The 19,156-nt window shown below is 50.7% G+C and overlaps 1 protein-coding gene across 2 annotated transcripts; it reads left to right on the top strand.

The window, feature by feature from the left end:
• The first annotated feature begins 3,239 nt into the window (after positions 1 to 3,239).
• On the top strand, positions 3,240 to 9,979 carry TNFRSF6B (TNF receptor superfamily member 6b). 2 transcript variants are annotated; one of them, XM_058814880.1, is made up of 5 exons: positions 3,240 to 3,362; positions 3,786 to 3,862; positions 4,357 to 4,735; positions 6,791 to 6,985; positions 8,889 to 9,979. In XM_058814880.1, exons 2-5 carry the CDS (start codon positions 3,821 to 3,823, stop codon positions 9,164 to 9,166), a joined length of 894 nt encoding a protein of 297 aa, XP_058670863.1. In that variant the 5' UTR covers positions 3,240 to 3,362; positions 3,786 to 3,820; the 3' UTR covers positions 9,167 to 9,979. The 2 variants fall into 2 exon arrangements, with proteins under 2 accessions (XP_058670863.1, XP_058670864.1); XM_058814881.1 differs by lacking the exon at positions 3,240 to 3,362 and having other exon boundaries at positions 3,588 to 3,862.
• Positions 9,980 to 19,156: the final 9,177 nt, after the last annotated feature.

Consider the following 19,156-nt stretch of genomic DNA (forward strand, 5'->3'; position numbering starts at 1 on the left):
AGGGTTTTTCTCCCCTGTCACCCAGGACATTCCATTCCTTTGATCAGGGAACTCCATTTCTTCATCTCTTACCCTTCAGCAGAGGGATTGCATTGCTGAAGAGCTTTGCAGTCACTGCCCTTCACCAGCTGAGCCCTCCAGACAAGCTCTGAAACACTCCAGTGTCCCACCAGTGTCCCACCAATGTCCCACCAGTGTCCCACCAGTGTCCCACCAGTGTCCCAGTGCACATGGCTTTGGTTTGGGGTGGGTTTGGTGTTGGTTTCTGGTGCACTGGGAGTTGCACTGCAGTGGATCTGGGAATCAATCCCTGCTGTTGGTGGCTGGGGCAGGACTGAGGGATACTAATGGGCCCTGGAGATGGGAGAACTGGATGAGTTTTGTGTCCCTCTCAACCCAAACCCTGCTGTGATCCCATGAGACCTTGAAGAAGAAGGTCCCCAGCAGTCAGGACTGTTCTGTCATCTGGAAACGAATTTGTTGAATTTACAGGAAGGAAAGACAGGGGCAGTTAATTAATTATAAAGAGCAGAAAGTGAGAAAACTGTTACAGAAAAATCTGTATTGCTTTAGGTGCTTATTGGAATTTATGCAAATTATTTCTTGGTTGTGGGGGACAAAAACCTATCCTGGACACTCCTTGCTGATTTTCAGAAGCAAATGACACATGGCTTACAGATCATGAAGGAAGTAGATACTAACTTTTTGATTGCCCTTGCCTTGCAGTGCTATGACTAGACCTGGAACGTTGTAGTGTGTCATTGAACAAACCTTTCCTGCTGGTTTCTTCTCCCGCCAAAAAACTGAGAGGACTCACAAAAGAGATCAAAATCAGCAAAGCAAAATGTTTCATCAGGAAATAGATGAGCCCTGTCTCTGGCTGACAAAGTGGTTACTGAGGGGGCAAGGGATTTCTTTGCTTAACAGAATTTTCTCTGAGTATAAGAAGAAACTTTATTTTGCAAGAGTAGTTTCAGAAGGTGGTGCTGCTGGATGGCCTGGAGTGTGAAACGATGCCCTGTATGGAGAAGTGAAGGAAGAGCCATGGCAATAGGATGCTGAATTCCATTTCCATGCTACCTCCACTGGTCAAAGTCAGTAGTGAGTTGTGTTGCTGCTTTCTGGTATCAGGCAGTGACCCATAAACCCATTCTGGGAGGTTTGTTGGACCAACAGAAGAACAGACAGAAAAAGATTAATCAAAGGTCATTGCTCCACCAGACTGTTGGAGTGTGGGGAAGTTGTCTGGGGAAGCCCTTTCTGTCCCATTAATGTGGTGTTTTCCTCTCTAGGAGCATCCATCTGACACATTTTTTTCATTATCAAACTCACAACAAAAATAAATCCTGATAAGGCATCGCAGCGCAGCGAGGAGCTCAGAGTTTCCCAGTGCATTGTGTCCATCCCAGCAGGGCACGGCTGGGACACAGGGACTGCCAGCCGTGCCATTCAGGATGTAACCACCTGCTATTGTTCCATATACCTTGTGAGTTCCGTGTGAAATCCACAGAAAACTGAAATTGTGTTTCTGCCTGCGGAGGAGGAAACGCTCTGCAGCTCCTGGGTGGTCAAGCCTCAGGCAGAGGGATCCCACTGAAACTCCCCAGCTGGGTGGGCCCAGAGCAGGGCTCTCTATTGGATCCAGTCTAGTGGTTTCACTCAAAAAAACATCCAGGGGCTGTGCCTCAGTGCCAGGGCAGGGCTGGGAGATTAGCTGATTAATTACTGAGCTGATGCACACTGACAAAGAGAAATCCCGGCAGTCCTTGGCTCAGGGATTATGTCAAAATGAGTTACAAACCATCAGGATTACTTTGGACAGCTACAGGGGATCCAGATAAACAAGCAGTAAAACAAAAAACCACTTCAGAGTGGCCTGTGTAAATCAGCCCATTGCCTGTTCTGTGTAAAGTGCAAATAAACACAGCCCAAACCCTGCTGCTGGACTGTGGTACTGACCCTCCCTTGGCTCCTGTTGGAGTCAGAGGATTTTCTTTAACCAAGGTGGGTAGAAACTGACCCTACTGGAAGGAGCTTTGGATTCTTTCTGACCATTGCGGTTTCCTTCTCTTTCTGGGTGGTGGAGAACTCGGTTTGATTTTCTTGGTGAATCATGTGTTTAGCTCCTGTAGGTCTGAACTTCAAGAGTGTTCAGAGTAAAGCCCATGAGATTCTCCATCTGCAGCCCCAGTGGCTGAGAGCTGGGTGAGAGAGGCAGAAGGCAGATGCAGAATTGTTCATTCTCTGCAGTGATCTGCAGGAGGAGCAGGCTGCTGACTCCTGAGGAGCAAAACCTCTATACCCTCTCAGGTCCTCACTGTGGTTCCCTCATCTTTGCAGAGACTTGCATTTACTTTTTGATCATTTGCTCTGGTTTTCACTGTTCAGCAATGTCTGTTCGGAGGGAATCTGGCAAGACAGAGCAGGACAAAGCGCAGGAGTCTCGTGTCTTGAAGCAGACACTGGAACACATGTTCTGCCAAGGCTGTACCTGCAAGGCTGAGTTCAGTTTTCATTTGAATCCTTGGGCTCCAAGACTTGGGGCACTGTCACCTGTAAGGGATTTAAATGCTGACCTCCTCAGCTGCTGGATGTTGTGCCACAAAAGGTGCCCGTGTTTGGTGTTACAGCTGGAGGCTGTTTGGTGTTACACCCTCGGCACACCTGGAAGGAGAGGTTTGAAGCTCGGGGCCGCCTTTAGGAATGCAGGGCCCAAGCACGGGCGGTCGGGGCTGTTTTGGCAGGGTCGGTGCCCTCGCAGGAGGAGCGGGATGGGTCTGGTCCCGGAGCCCGGGGCAGAGCCGAGCGATGCTTCCCACAGCGCCGGTTTCAGTGCCCGGAACCGGAGCCAGAAGCGGCCCCTCGGGGCTGCCTTTGACGGGGCGAACTCCCCGCGGGAGGCAGCTGCTCTTACTGGGAAGTTCTTTGGCGCTTCCAGCCGGGCAACAGAGCGTTCGCAGGGGAATTTCCCTGCCTTTCCCCTTGCCAGAAAACGAGTTCTCACCAACCCCCGGTAAAACTTAGAGAGGTTTGAAAAACTGTGCCAATGCCACTCTCCTCCTTCCTCCACACAGGTACACGAACTTCATTGCTCTGAAAGCCTCACTTTCAGAGGCAAGTGCAGAAACGAGAGCGAAAGCGGCGCTAGGGTGAGGGAGGGAACCGGAACCGAAGGCGGAGCCGGTACCGCCGCCGCGGGGAGCCGGGAAGGGCTCGGGGCCGGGACGGACCGGGGGGGGAGCGGGATGGAGCGGCGCTGTCACCTCCCCTTGTCCAAGAGGGGTCTTTCCCAGGGGCCGGTCTATAAAGGCGCTGCCGGCCGCGGGGAGCGGCGCGGAGCGGAGGGGCGAGGCGGAGTTGCCGTAAGCGGAGCCGGTCCCCAGGGATGGGATGGGATTGGGGAGGAAAGGGAGACCTAGGCTGCTTCCCCACCAGCTGTTGCTCCCTCTCGGTGCGGTGGGCTGGGGGTGGTTTCCGTCTCACGTGTCTGGCTCTGCGTGGGTGCGGGGATGCCCAGAGCCTCTGGCCCGCAGCCGCTATAAGGCTCTGCCCCGTCCCTGCGCTGGGGAGAGCCGGCAGCTCCCTCCGAGGAAGGGCTGACTGGGAAGAGAGCAGGCGAGGAAACCCATTCTTTCCCAACAGCACTTCCCTATCAGCCTTTACGTACCGGCCCTTCCCCATCTCCCTCTGTTTTTACGCTGGCCGGTCGGATTGAGCCTGCCGCCGCAGAGAGCAGCTTCGGCGCAGGCGGCAGCAGCCTCTGAGAACCCTCTCTGTCCCTCCAGGTTTGTGATCCCGGCGCTCGGAAGCCCTCGGTGCGATGCCATCCTGCCATGTGCCCAGTTTGAGGCTTCTGTCCAAGGTAAGGGATCTTCTGCTTGTCAGGTTGGGCACGTGGGCTTTGGAAAGGAAAGGGAGGGTCAACAAGCTCTGGCATTCAGTTCTATCCTGAGCATTTGCGTTTCCAAAAGGTGTTAAAGGTCCTAGGGAGCATGCTTTGTATCTGCTCGTCTGGAAAACTTCCCTTCTTCTTCTTGGGTTGCAAAGGTGTCTCTTACTGCAATGGTGGGGAACTGACCGGGGTGAAAGAGAGGAATGTGCTGGAGCTGCTCCAAGTTCTGAGCGAGGGAAATTGGGCTCTGAATGCATCACAAATGGGTTTGGGAAGGATGCTCTGTCACCTGGCATGGCAAAGGAGGGCAGCACCTGGTGCTTGGGCTGGGAACGGCATAGGGAAGGAGAACAATTCCTTGTCTCTACAACAATAACAAGTTCTGTAACAGCAGCAGCCGCTTTTGCTGCTCCCGCCTCTGCCCGAGGATGAGCTCAGGGCTCTTTGCGCTGTCTTTGCCGTAGTGGATGCTCCCCCCTCTCCTCCTTTTGCTGGCTGAGCTCGCCTGCGATGCCCAGCCCACGTACCAGTGGAAGGATGCTGCGACGGGCGAGAGGATCACTTGCCAGCAGTGCCCGCCGGGGACCTTCGTGGCTCAGCACTGCTCCAGGGACAGAGCCACGCTGTGCCAGCCCTGCCCGGATTTGCACTACACTCGGTACTGGAACTACCTGGAGAAGTGCCGCTACTGCAACGTGATCTGCGGGGAGAAGCAGGTGGAGGTGCAGCAGTGCAATGCCACGCACAACCGCGCCTGCCAGTGCCAGCAGGGCTACTACTCCAACATGGAGCTGTGCATCCGCCACTCCGAGTGCCCGCCCGGCACCGGGGCTCTGAGGCCGGGTAAGTAACTCGAGCGCTGCTCATCCTCACACGGCGCCTGTCACGCCCCAAAATCTCCGCGGGAGATAAAAATCAAGGATAAATACAGCAGCCAAATGCAGCAGCCAGTGCTTGCCCATAGCCTGACCGGCTCCCTTTTAGCTCTGCAGCTGGCACAGTGCCGTCCCTGCCAGCTGTTCCTGCTTCTTTTCCAAGGAGGAATTTTGTTGGGTTTTTCCGCAGCTATCAATTGGAAATCTTTTGAAATCCCCAGCAGCGCACTCCGATGGGATGTGTCAGTCCCAGCTCCCGGCCTCACCTGCCGCAGCAGGCAGAGCCAGGCTGTGACTTGGCCATCCCTGGAGCAGCCCCTGGCCCTGTGCCACAGGCAGGGGGGAACGGTCCAAGCTGCTCCCGAGCATTCATCAACTCCCTTCTCCTTGCACAGGCAGCCCGGGAGCTGGGAATGCTAATTATCTGGGCTGAAGAAGGCGGCTGATGATGTAAGATGAGGGCTGAGGAATGTGTGTAGCTCTGGGGCTGGTTTTGTGGTTTTTCAATGAGCACTTTGGAGAGGCTGTGTTGAAAACACACAGTGGACACACAGCCAGGTCACAAATCCACAAAACCAGCTTTGTTTTGACTCCTGAGTCTGAGACTCCATCTCCTTGTGTGATCTAAGTCCCAAGGTATTTTAGGGGATTTATTCTACTGTTGTTTCCCCTGTACAGATTTCTCTGGTCCTTTAATGGCTCCAAATGTGTGTAAACTCACCAGTGAGGACCAGGCTCTGCCTGGAAACCACAGCAGGGGATGGCAAACCAGGGTGGGCAGCACCAGCAAACCCAGCAGCATCTTGCTGCACATTTTGAAGTAGGGAGGCTTTTGAAGCATGGAGTCTTTTGAAGTCCTTCCATGTGTGGCATGGAAGAGCTCCAGGCTCACCAGCCACAGGGAAAATATCTGTTGCCTTCAGCTGATGTTTATGATTGAGATTTGGGGTCTAATTTTCTATAGGACATGACAAAATGCAGTAATACAGCAAAGGGTGAAGATCTCCAGGCATTACAGAGAAGCACTTTGAAATCAAACATGAAAGTTGTCTGGAGGCTTGGCTTTAGGACTGAGGAGCCATGCAAGCAAGCTGGGTATTTGAAGAGAAGCTGTTTTTTGGGGGGTTTTTATTATGATTATTTTTTATGTTTTGCAAATGGCTTCTTGTGTGGGTAGGATTGCCCCCCAGCCCAGCTGCCTGAATACCACAGCAAGTGTGTGTTCAGAGCCCTGGCCCTGCCAGTGCTGGTGCTGGATGGGGAAGGCGCCCTGGGGGCTGTAGGCAGAGTTTGCTGCTGTTTGGGCTGGATGAGGGCTTTGATCCTTGTGCAATCCCCCTGGGCAACCAAACTTCTTTGGGATTTCCCGTTTGTAAATAGTGGCTCAGATGTTGGGGGTTTTGGCTGGGCCTTTTGGATGGTCTGGGTTGGAAGGGACCTGAAAGGCGGGAAAACCTAAAGGTGGTGGCAACAGCATAGAAACTGCTTGTAACTTGATTTGTGAAAGGAGTGGGAAATCTCCTGCCCCAGAGCCCTTCCCTCTGCTCCCAGGGAGCGGGAATGCTCTCGGTGCAGCCCTGTGCCTGTGGCACCAGCCCTGTAACACAGTGACACACGGGAGGTGCTGTCCCAGAGCCAGGGCAGCAGTGACAGCGTGGCCAAGGCCAGCTCAGCTTTCACCTCCACTCAGACTTTTACTTTCACTTGCTCTGGGAAGGGCTCTGGGAGCCAGGGCTGGTCTGGCAGCTCAGCACCAGCCTGGCTGCTGGCTCCTGCCTGGGACATGGCCCTTTCATAGTGAGATGTCCTCTTGTTGTCCTCTCATGTCTGCGGGCTGCTGACAATTCATCAGCACTGCTGTTTGCCCTGTGTGAGGACACACAGTTCCCAGGGGAAATGCTGGCAGTGATCATTTGCAAAACATCACCCTCATGCTCAGATGGTGTCTGGTATCATCCCCAGCTGCTCCTCTGCTCCTGTGCCAGCCTGTCACCTGACAGTCCCCTTGTGTCCCCATGCACAGGTACCCCCTTTGAGGACACCCAGTGCCATGACTGCCCCCATGGCTTCTTCTCCTCCAACTCCAGCACCAACCCATGCCAGCCACACCAGAACTGTGAGCAGCAGGGGAAGGTGACCAACGTGAAGGGCAACAGGTACCATGACACCCTGTGCACGTCCTGCAGACCTGGGGAAGGCAACAGCACACAGGGAGCAGGTGAGCCACAGGCACAGTGCCAGGACTGATGCTGCCAGGGTGAGAGCAAACTTCCTCATGACTTTCTCCTAGTTAGATGCAAATGAGGTGAAATGGCTTGTAAAAGCATGGAGTGATCCATAATTAGTAATACTTATGGATGAAATAATCTGTCTTCCTTCATCTCCTTCCAGTGTCAGTCCCATAGAGCAAGGACAGGGTGCTGGACTTAAGCAACAGTCACTGCACAGTGAGAACAAAGAGCTGACAGTGAAATCCTGCTGGATGTTACCAGGGACAACTGGGAGTGCTGGAACAGGGGATTTTGGCAGCTGAGGCACAGCTTGGCACAGATCCTGCACTCCCTTTCCCTGGCTGCACCTGTTTCCTGGAAACTTTTATGGCAGCCTGGTCTTGTGCAGGTTGAGTGGAGCAGAGCCCAAGGTTCATTGGAGCTGGTGTGGGGTGGATTTTAACCTGTCAGGTGTAAAAGTGGAGACGTGGTGTCAGTCATAAAGCCATAGAAGAGCTCAGGTGGGAGGGACTTGGAAAATTTATGTGGTCCAACCTTTAACGGGAAAGTGAGCCTGGATGAGATTATCTATTGCCATGTCCTGAAAATCTGAAAAGCAATGGGGACCTCATCACATCCAGGGGAGGTTTTTCTGGAGTGAAAAAATGTCATTCTTTCATCAGGATGAAGCTTGGTAGAAAAGCTTTAATGAAACCCACCCACAGGGTGGTCAGGCACTGGAACAGGCTCCCCAGGGAAGTGGTCATGGCCAAGCTGTTGGGGGTGTTGTAGGGGTTTTGGGTGGTCTGTGCAGAGCCAGGACTTGGACTCAATGAACCTTGTGGGTCCCTTCCAGCTCAGGACATCCTGTGCCTCTAAAAGATTTTCCTGTGTGGTGAGGGAACGTGGAGGCTTCTCCCCGCCCCAGGCAGCTCTCACTTTTCCACACTCTCCTGGCACCACCAGCACAGAGATTTCTCCTTACAAAACCTGACTCACACCATGAGCTCCCTGCCAGGAGTGTGATCCTGACACAGAGACTGGAAATCTCCGTCAGCAGTGGGATGCAGTCCCGGGGTGGGCATGGCCGGGTCAGAGCGGTGTCAGCAGCACGTGCGTCAGACACCGGCCCCCGCAGCCGCACCAGCCCTTTGCAGATATTTATAGAGGGAGGAGGCCCCAGCAATGGGAGCTGGAGGCTTTTTTAATTCCAGTTTGTTATGATTCCTTCAGGAGGCACACAGGGATCTGCTCATCATCAAGCCGAGCCTGCCGGGGAGGCAGAGCCAGAGCAGTGGAGCTCAACCCACCCCACTAAAACCAGTGAAACCATTCCCAGTCTGCAGTGGCATGAAACTGGGCTAATCTCTCCCTGATTGAGTAATCCTTTGGCCTTGACCTCTTGAAAATTCTTTCTGTTTTCATTCCTGATGCTGGATGCACTCCAGCAGCTTCCAGCAGCCAGGGCCGGATCTGTCCTACCCCAGTGCCCTGATTGGGGCTGTGCTTAGGGCTGGTCCTGTGACAAATCTGTTACAAAGGGTTACAAGTCTGCAGGGGAAAAGAGAAACTCTCAGGAAAAAGAATGTGTAAATACTCACTGCAATTGCATCAGATTTGTCTGGGCTTTTCCTCTATTCCCTGATGGGGAGGAGCATGGAATAGGTACATTGACTTTCTACAGAACTTGTACACTTTGTTTTCCAACTGCCCAGTGTAGGTTGCATCACTAATAGGAGTTCAACCTTCCACTAGACCAGGTTGTTCCAACACCCATCCAACCTGGCCTTTAACACTTCCAGGCCTGGGGCACTCACCAGCCCTGTGGGCAGATGTCCCACAGAGAGCCTTGGCAGGGCTGTGCCCTGTTGCCCCGTGTCCCTTTAACCCCGGGCTGTTTTCCCCCACCAGCTGCAGATGACGACGACTGCGACCAGGCCATGATAGACTTTGTGGTGTACCAGAACATCCCCGTCAAGAAGCTGAAGCGCCTGCAGCAGATCCTGGAGCGCTCCCCAAAGAAGCAGGCAGGATGGACCAGGGCAGCCATCCAGGAGAAAATCCGGGCTTTCCTCACCCACAAGAAGGAGGAGGACTCTGAAGTCACCAAGGAGCTGCTGGACGCGCTGCGCATGGTCAAGCTCCACTCCATTGAGGAGAAAGTCCGTGAGCGCTTCCTGCGGCGCTGAGAGCATGGACTGGACTTTTTGGGTGCTCTTTGTTTTGGTTTTTATCTTCTGGGGCTTCATTAATTTATTCATCTTTCCAAACATAACTTGAAAAGCAGCATGAGAGATGAGTGATGGAGTGGCATTGTGCTGTGGCAGCTGTGTCACTGCTGATGGATGGGATGGGATGGGATGGGATAGGATGGGATGGGATGGAATGTGTGAGCAGCAGCACCCCCTTGCCAGCTGCTGGGGCAGCTCCTAGGAGCTCAGCAGGTGTTGGCCACGGATTTTCCAGCCCTCAGCAAGAGTCAATATTTTATCATGAGAAAAACCTGCATCCAAGGTCATTATTTCTGGGGAAGAACAAGGTTCCCTTTGTAGAAAATGGTTTGGCTTTGTTTTAAACTGTGTAAGTTTGGGCTTGTTGGGAGTTTTAGTCATTTAACAGCATTTCCCATGGAGGATTTGCTTGTGATTTTTATCATGCTTTTGTTTAAGAAGAGAGTTTGCTGCTGAGGCACAGGAAGGGGGAGGATGCCCCAAACTCAGTGGTACAGCTAGTTTGAAATTTATTTCTTAACTACCTGTTTTTATACCATGTATGAAAGATGTTTTCTAAAGAAAGAAACCAAAGAAGTTATTTTATCATACACCTCTCTGTCACCCAAGTCCTTTCCTAAGTCTCACCTGGAGGTGTGCTGGGAGACCCAGACCATCATATCTGACCCCGGATATTGTCTGTTTTCCCCACATGTTGGCATCTCTGCCCATGGCAGGGCATTGGAACAAGGTGATCTTGGAGATCCCCTCCAACCCAAACCATTCTGGGATTCTGTGATCACACAGCCCCAGCCCTGAGCCACGGTGAGGCTGTGTGCCAGCAGGATGCAGAGAGTTTGCACTGGGATTTGTGGCCAGGGTAACTCACAGCCCAGCTATGTCCCCCTGAGCCCCAGCTCTGTCCCCAAACCTGGCTGTGTGCTCAGTGAGCTGGGCTTGGGACAGTTCTGCTGACTGCAGGAGGTTTTTATAAACAGCTGTTGCTTAGGGAAGTCAACAAGACTGACCCCCTCCGGCATTTTCCAGCCTGTAGCAATGATGACGCAGAGCTACATTTTATGCTGTGAATGAGTTTGACTTTTTATAGCTCTTTTCCTGTGGAGCAGGTGCCAGGAATAGTTTGTGGTTCAGAAGATGATGTTTTCCCCCAGTTTAAAGCTCTCTGAAGCGAGTGCTACCTGGAAGTGCCCCCGCACTTCCTCTGTGCCAGGAAGCTGAGGGGGAAGAAGGGAATTTTACCCTCCCCTCACTGCCCACAGACACATCCCAGGCTTTTCCTGATGCAGTGACAAGTTAATCCACGGCAGTCTGGATGACAGGTGATGATCTCAAGGATCAGTGCTTGCCTCTTCACTGCTCCAGAGCTTGGGAGTCCCTGGATGTGTGCTCACACCTGCCTGGCACCACAGGCTTGATCTGAGGATCCCAGGCTTGAACTGGGATCCCAAACTTGCAATGTCTCACCCCATTTTTGGGCTCTGAGGATGAAGCAGCTCAGTGACCCTGGCATTGTCCTGGGTTGGTTCAGCCAGGGAAGAAGAGAAGCAAATGGCTGAAAAGCAGCTGAGGGGAGCCCTCACCCCTCTGTATTGAGCCTGGTCTGACCCTGGGAATCCCCTCAGTCCTGGCAATCTCCTTGAAGCTTCACCAAGCCTGGCCTTGAAATCCTGCTAAGGAGCTTCGCAGGGGACCAGAACTCCCCTTCCCAATGCTCAGTTTTTACCATTTCTGATTTCTGCTCTCCCAAGCTGCTTTATCCCAGTGGGATGCAGCTCAGTCCCTGAGCATCACTTTCTCCAAGTCTCTTGGCAGGAGCCAAGTGTCTCTGCAGGGTCTGAGAGTAGCTGGGGCAGGACATGAGGAGGGTTTCCACCAGAGCACAGTGAGAACTGGAGCTCAGCTGCAGCACTTTGCTCCAAGGCAGAGTGCAAGGCAGGACAGCCAGTGCTGATGGGTTGAAGGCTGGAGCAGCCGGAGCCTCTGGTGTTGGCTGCAGCTCCTTGAGGGATTCCCAGCCTGCTGCATTGCAGTTATCCTGACTCAGCACAAAGCATTTGGAGCCCTTGCTCTGAAGGGGAACAGGAATGGAGAGCTGTGAGTGCAGGAACTGCCTCCCACACTGAATGAGGGTCCACCATGTCCAGCCCTCCTTAGGGCACCATGTCTGGCTCCCTTGTGCCTTGGCAGGCTGCAGTGGGGACCAAAGAGCTCAGCTCAGTGAAGCAGGAGAGGGGGATTAAATAATGAGATGGCCCAGCCTGTGTGAGAGAGCTCTGCACCCACTGCCAGCTTCCCCTGCCACCAGCCACTGCAGCACTGAGGAGCTGGCAGGGGATGATGCCCTGTGCCACCAGCTCGGTTCCACGAGCCTGATTGCTCTGACAGGGCATCTCCTGAGCACCCACACGTTGCTATCATGTTCTGTTCTGGGGCCTGTCCTCAGTCTCCTCCCAACCCTGTTCCCCTAATTGCCAAGTTAGCTGGAATTTCTGCACAGGGAATTTTCTTCTCACGTGGGCTGGTAGGCAGGGTGACTGAGGAAGATCTTTCTGATAAATATTAACCTTTATAAGTGTGGCCAAACAGCCTGGCATGCGAGTCCTGCTGGGCTTCCAGGAACTGGGCTTTGCTGGAAAAGCCAGGATGGGCACTGCACAGAGAGCACTCTCAAACCACCTGTGGCTTCATCACAAGGTATTTCACCTTTTCAGCTAATTAACATTAAGAGGATGAAAATCCCTTTTGGTTTCCCCTGAAGTTTCCAAAGCCCAGAGAGAGAAGAGGAAGAGTTGGCAGCATGAGCTTTTTCCTGACGATTTGAAAGACTCTTTCCTCATAAAATGTGGCAGAGGAGAGCACATAGTAAGATCTAAAAGTAGATGCAGTGATATCCCAGGATGACTCAGATATTTAGTACACAGAAGATAATTTTCCAAATGCTACAAGCACTATATAAAAAGCCAAGCCCGTGCTGCTCTCCACGTCAGGATTCCCCCTGCTGTTAGATGCTTAAACCCAGATAAAATCCCACAAAACCACTGGCTGGTTTAAAGTGCTGAGGTGGGTTAGGTCAGTGCCATGGGCTCCTTGGCCACCTGTAACCACAGCCAGGTGTGGCAATGACTCAGGCTGGTGGTGGTGATGCCTCAAACCCTGGAGGATGGCAGCAGGAGCTGACATGCTCCCAACCTGCTCGCTGCAGGAGCAGTTGGGACACGTCTCTCCTCATCCCAGGAGAGCTGCCCCAGCTGTAAAGCTTGGAATGAGGTCAGGGAATTACTAACGTGAATGGAAGGAGTCAGAGGGAGTTTTTTTAGTGAGGTCACACACAGCTGGCTCATGCCAGGGGTGGAGAGCCAGGATAGATAGAGGAAACAAAGCAGGGGAATTTCTGAGGTGTGCAGAGAGCTGTGAGGGGATGAAACCAGGGCAAGTGCACAATTCATCTTGTTGAAACAGCCTGCAGCCCTCTTGGCCTGAGGCTGCCAACTTGTCACGCACAAGACAGGTAAATTCAATCTTCTGCCTGCAGATTTTGCCACCCTCCCGTGTTGCTCAGCAGCTGACAATGGGCTGACCCCTCCAGGTTCTGTGGGAGAGTGCTCAGGGAGTGCTAATGCACACCAAACTTGTTTGCATTCTCCCATCATTATTCCAGAGATGACAATTTTATCATATTTTGAAGCACACTTCTGTTTTCCTCCTGATGGTAACATTTTCCTTTCTGGCTGTAAATCTGTGTGATGTGCCCAGCCTGTCCCTGCTGGGACTCATCCCTCACAGCAGTCACCCAACAGTGGGACCAAATTTCCTGGTGCCAGGGCCAGAGGGGGACAGTGCCAGCCCTGTTGGAGAAGCAGAGGTGAGCCTGAGGAAGTCAATCCTGCCCTAGAGCAGGAGCAGAGGGGGCTGAGATGTGCAGGGCAGAGAACAGGGATGTTGGGACATCTTTTCCCACAGGGTCTCACCTTATTCCCTGCCCTCACTTCTACCCCTCCTCAATTTATAATTTTTATTCCTTTCTGTGTTCAAGGAGCTTCCTAAGAATGGAAAGTCTACAAAAGCAAGCAAGAGAAGGCACAGCAGGTGACCCGTCCCAGATGGAGCCAGGGGGACACAGGGGAACTGAGGAGCCCCAGGATGAGTTGGTGTCACTTTGGCCAGGTGAGGAGATGGGTCAGCTGCTCTTGGGCTGAGTGGCACTCACACCATGGATCTGCATCCAGAGCTGGGTGAAACTCTGCCTGCTGAGCACATACCATGTATTTTTTAATGGAAATGGAATTTTTGCCTCACATTGAGCAAAACTAGAATCTGACTGATAAACCTTTCCAATGAAACTATGAAAACCTCCATGAAAAACATCAATAAAAAGAAACAGTTTGGTTTGTCAGTATAGTCCTATTAAAGAAGCTCAAACGCATTTTGGTGGCCTGATGACCTTACAAGTGTTGCTGGAGGGTCACCAGTTTAGAGCTGTGTCTGGCCTTGGGGTGCAGGAGGGGCTGGGGGGTGACTCCCCACCCTCACCTCACTGTCCAGCTGCCTGTGTTGGTCCCCAAAGGGCCTTTTTGTCCCCCTTGCAAAATAGCAGAGTTGGAACTGTGGTTAAGTCCAGATTTATGGTTCTCTCTCTGACTCAGGACCCGTTCCCAGACTCAGGATCCAGTCCCTGACTCTGCTGGTGGTGGAGAAAATCCTGTTAAATCCAGGTAATGGCACCAAACCCCTCTGGGACAGCTGGAAACCAGCACAGGCAATGGGAACCATGGAAATTGTGGCCAGGGAGGGTGGGGAGGGTGATCCTGGGGTGGAAATTCAGTTGCTGTCTGTTTTTAGGAGGAGAACGAGAGTGGGAGATGGTTTGGGGTCTGCTGAGGAGAAAGTTGAAATCTCTTAGGTTACAGCAATGCTGGCAAAGCAGTTCCTGGGTGGGGATTTATATGGAATTAATAGGATTTTGATGAAGCTTGCAAAGTTTCTTGAGGCTTAGATGCAAAACCAGATTAAAGATGAACAATTGGCATTGTGAGCTTCACAAACCTGTAATTGAGTACAACTCAAATAGAAGTTACTGTTCAGACCTCACCTAACAGTCTCTTCCAGCTCAAACTGTTCTGTGATTCTATGAAAGGGGATGATCTTCCCAGCTTCCACAATACCAAAGGTGTTGAGATGTCTTTGGAGTAATCACCTTCTAAAAAAAGCAAATTATTGCCACCTGCTGCTGAGTAAGCTGAGAACAGATGACAGTACCTTTTATCACCATCCCCCAGAGTAAATTCAATTATTCAAGAATAATTAGTGCTCAACAGGCTTGTTCATACAATACTGTAGTGCTGAATCAACCATTTCAAAGGCAGCTAAAGAAGTACTAACATGTAATTGTCTTTTTTAAGAAAAACTTGGACTTGGTTTCTTGTGGTAGTTACAGGGCACAGTGGTAGTACAGAGGTAGTTAACGAGCACAATGCTGGAGTTTTCACTTCTTCCTAGAGTTTGCTTCCAAGCAAGTGTTGGGACACCACTTGCCCTTCATGGGACAGCTTGGTTTTGCCCTGGGAGGTTTAAAGGGTCACTTACAGGGGCAGCACTGGCCTTTGCTCTCTGGTGACCAGTGACAGGAGCTGAGGGAATGGCTGGAGCTGTGTCAAGGGAGGTTTAGGCTGGATTTTAGGAAAAGATCTTTCTCCCAGCGGGTGGTTGGGCATTAGAACTGGCTCCCCAGGCAGTGGTCACAGCCCAAAGCCTGAACCAGAGCTCAAAGACCATTTGGACAATGCTTTCAGGCACAGGGTGGGATTTTGGTATGTCCTGTGTGAGGCCAGGAGTTGGACCGATGACCCTTGTGGGTCCCTCCCAACCCAGGATGTTCTGTGATTCTGTTTGGTCAGACATTGCTTGGCTCCCCTGACCTTGCTCTGCCTGGGCTCTAGTGATCAGGTCTGGGCACTGCCTCCTCTTAGCTCAATAAAATTTGAATTTATTAATAAAGGTGCCCTTTAACTTAAGGGTTTTCTCAGTAACAAAGCCATGGCTACAACTACAATACCCATGCACAACACTCTCCCTGTCTAGAACCAAGAGCCTTTGACGTGTTATTGTCTGAGTCAACAGGAGTCTTCCCTCAGCAACTCTTCGTTTACTTTGAAAACAATTATAATTGCACAATGTTTAGGGGAAAAGGGCAGAAAACCCTCTGTGTCCAAGTGACTAAGCAGCATTGGGGATCCCAGACCTCACAGTGCCATGTGGGGGTGGGGAGAATTGAGGTCACTGTCCTTTGTTGTTCACCCAAGCATCATCCTGGGCCACCCAGTGCCCCAGGATCCTGTGCTTGGTCTGAGGATGAAGGAGCTCCAGCAGTGTGGTGACTTAGCTGTAACATGGGAGACTTGATGATTTTCCTATGGAAACACAAGAAATGACAACTTCCCAGCTATGGCTGCGAGGACACAAGCTCAGCAGGGATGTGTGTGGGGTGGTCAGTGCTGCTGAGCCTCAGGCATGTGGATTCCAGGCTGGTTTTGAATGGGAAGTGCAAGGCACCAGAAAAAGAGTCCAGATTGGCTTCAGGGACTTGATCCAATGTGCTTGCTCAGCTTTGGTCAAATCACACAGATTACTTACTGCTGGTTTCTATTGCTGTCTCTCCACTTCCTTCTGTGATACTGCAGCCTGGCAGGTGATTTATTGAACTTCTTTTGATCTTCCCAGAAGCTGAGAGCCCTTTAGCTGGGAAACTTGGGAGATAAGAATAGGAGTGTACATTTCCCACCTCATGACTCTGAACCTGAAAGGAAAAATCAGCTCTGAGAATATCAAGCCCAAGTTCTCCTTTCACACAGTTTCAGGTGTTGTGTGCTGTCATGTCATGGAGGAACAGCCTTACCTGTGATTCAGCACCTCTTGTCTGCAGAGATCCCCTGCCCTTTGACACACCACAAGTACTCACAGGGTTGTGGTGTGGGCTATTCCATAATCCTGCCTCTGCTCACGGCATGGAAATGAGCTGTCAAAATTTCCATCATGCTGAGGGTGTGGGGACAGCCCTGGGAAAGCTTAATTCTTGCCATGTGGGATTGGTTGGTTTTGAGGTTTGTCCTTTCCAGGAGGCTACAGCTGCCTTTGCTCCCACTGTTGTCTCTGCAGGGCAAAGCCCTGCTGGTGGTGAGGACTGGGGGTTTCATGTGTAATGCCAATATCTTGGTTAAAAATCAGTCTTGTTTTTGTCAGAGGAGAAAAATCTTTCAACAGGGCAGGATACACCTCAGTATGCCCCAGGTCCTCTTGTTCCCCTGGCAGAAGAGCCCACCTGAAAGCCCTTGGTCACCAAACCCAGCAAAAGCCCAGCATGGAGCTGAATTCGATGATCCCTGTTGGCCTCTCCCAACTCAGGACATTTAATGGTTCTCTGAAACACTGAGTTGCCCATACATTCCTCTGCCTGTTACTGTTACAGGCAGTGAGGAGGTGCTGTGCCTTACACCAGCTTCTGGGAACAGCAAATTGCTTATTCCTCCTTATGACGGCCTTATAGAATGTTTTTATTCTTCGTAGGAGTCTGACTCAAGAAGGAAAAAAATTCTAATGAAAATCTCTAATGAAATAGTATCAGGTTCTCTGAGAACTGGCAGAGGAGTTCCTGGCTATGAACTGAACTGCAATGCAACAGAAACCACTCCAGAGGTTCCTGTTTCAGGAAAACACTTAAGAATACACTTAATTTTCAAGTCAATTTAGTTTGCCCTCAGAGTAGTGCTACTGGTATGTGCTGAATACAGATGGCTTAAGGCTGCATAGTTCCTCCAAATGTTTAGCATGAAATGTGTTCAGCTGAAGGATATATTCTGCAAATGATGAAGAATCACAGAATCCCAGAATTCCAGCTTGGGAGTGACCTCAAGGATCATCCAATCCAACCTTTCTTGGCAAAAGCATAGCCTACACAAGGTGGGCCAAGCACAAAAAGAAGTTACTAGTCATGAATTAGCAGTGTTAGAATAATACATATTGGTGCAGAAGGGCTTTGTTTCAAGAAAAGGATCCTGTGTGTTCTGAAGTGAATGTATCCACTGCCTCATCTTCACAGCTACCTTGGGTAACACGTGGGAAAGGTGGGACTGCACAGACAGCCTCAAGAGAGATGTGAGGAATGTGATACTCAAGAGGACTCTCATAACAACACAGGAATTTTGAAACTTCATTTGGCATCAGCAGCTTTAAGGAAGAAGTGCACCCAAGAAGGAATGAGGATTCCTGCCCCCTGATTTTGTGTTAAAAAAAAGTCAGGCAGAATTCCAGCACTGTGTAGTTGGAACTGCCAATGTTCCTCCTCTCCTTTCTTCCAGCTGACAAGCATCTCATTTATGGAAAACCTTTAGGTAATTTTTTCCCCCAGTGCTAGTGCACACTGTGCTATCCATGTCTTCTGCACCTGATGTGTGTCATTTTCCATGAGGTCTGATTCTTTTTAGTAGTAGTTTGTTGCTTTACCAGGAATTTTAGGCATCACTCCCTTCTGATGTAATGGATGAACGCTTGTGATCGGAAGTAATTTGTGCAGATGAAGTGATTTGAGAGCAGACACTGCTGAGAGCTGGGAATAGGTCATCATGAAGGCAGTCAGGGAATAAAAAAACTTCAGTGTGTGTAAAGAAGTGAATGGAAAGCCCCCAGGAGTTGTCATGGAAGCTGGTTTTACCAGACGAGCAGAGAAACAACTCCCTTAGGGATTGCAGAAGCACAAAGAACAAAACTCAAGGATAAAGTTTCAGGAAATACCCAAGGTCAAGTAAACAACAACGTGTTATCCACCACGAATGTTTCACATGGGATTTCCAGATGCTATAAAATTCCAGTGTAAAAAGCACCTGCTCCAGTTTTTTAGCATCCATTGTAAGAACTCACTAGAGGGGAAAGGCTCTTGGCACCTCACCACTCCCCCTGATCTCTCAGGAGAGAAATTAGAGTAGAAAACTGCCAGGAGGGAATTGTGAGAGGTCACCCAGCCTAGAACCTGTCTGCATGGCAGGGGAAATTCAGCTTGTTTTCATTAATTGTTCAAATTGGTCTTGGGAAATCTATAGAGAAATACTCAGGAGTCTGAAAACAGCCCCAAAGGTGAAGGCAAACTGAGCCTGTGGTGCTGCTTTGGGCAAAAGCTGAGGAGCAGCAGCAGAGCTGGACATGGGAGGCAGGATTCACTGTCCTTGATGTGTGGACACTGCTGGTTGTGTGCCAGGAATTACCACCCACATTAATCAGATTTTTTTTATTTAAAAAGATATTTGTCAAGTGCAGTGACAGCACCACTCAGTCTTTCTCTATAAGTTCTCTCCTTGACACCATTTGCCAGGAGAGAGATCCCAGGATAGTGTTAAAAATCCAGGGAAATACTAGATCAATTCAGAACCCTCCAAAAGTACTTCAAGGCAGGTTTCTAGCTGAGCCTTACATTTCCAGATCTGTACTACCAGCTCAGAGTCAGTTAATCAAGAACACTTCTGGAAATCATGACTAACCCAACAATCTCATATACAGCTAAAACATCACAGCTGGAGACATTCATCAAGATTGTGATCTGTCTTGTATCAGCAGATCCATTCCCTAAGAAAAACCTGCTGGATTTGCTGGCTGTGTCAGCAGTACACAAGCAGGATGGTAAGGAAGAAGAGACTAAAAATAGCTCAGTTAGCAATAAAACCATCCTACAGCACTGGATACTAAGTCCACTTCATGATGACGGCTTGATTTCAGTTTGTCAGAGTAGGAAGGATGGCCAGGGCCTCTGTTTGCTCCATTTTCTGAGAAAGATGTTAGCAGCCAGAGACTGGACTAAGATGCTGGACTTACTCTGAAGCTGGGTCTGATTTGTCTTGGCATTTTCCATGGTTCTGTGGAACAGAATGTCATGGCAAGTGGGATGAGCTGTGACCTCAGCACCTC

This window comes from Ammospiza caudacuta, chromosome 15 (assembly GCF_027887145.1).
Source record: "Ammospiza caudacuta isolate bAmmCau1 chromosome 15, bAmmCau1.pri, whole genome shotgun sequence".
Classification (NCBI taxonomy): Eukaryota; Metazoa; Chordata; class Aves; order Passeriformes; family Passerellidae; genus Ammospiza; species Ammospiza caudacuta.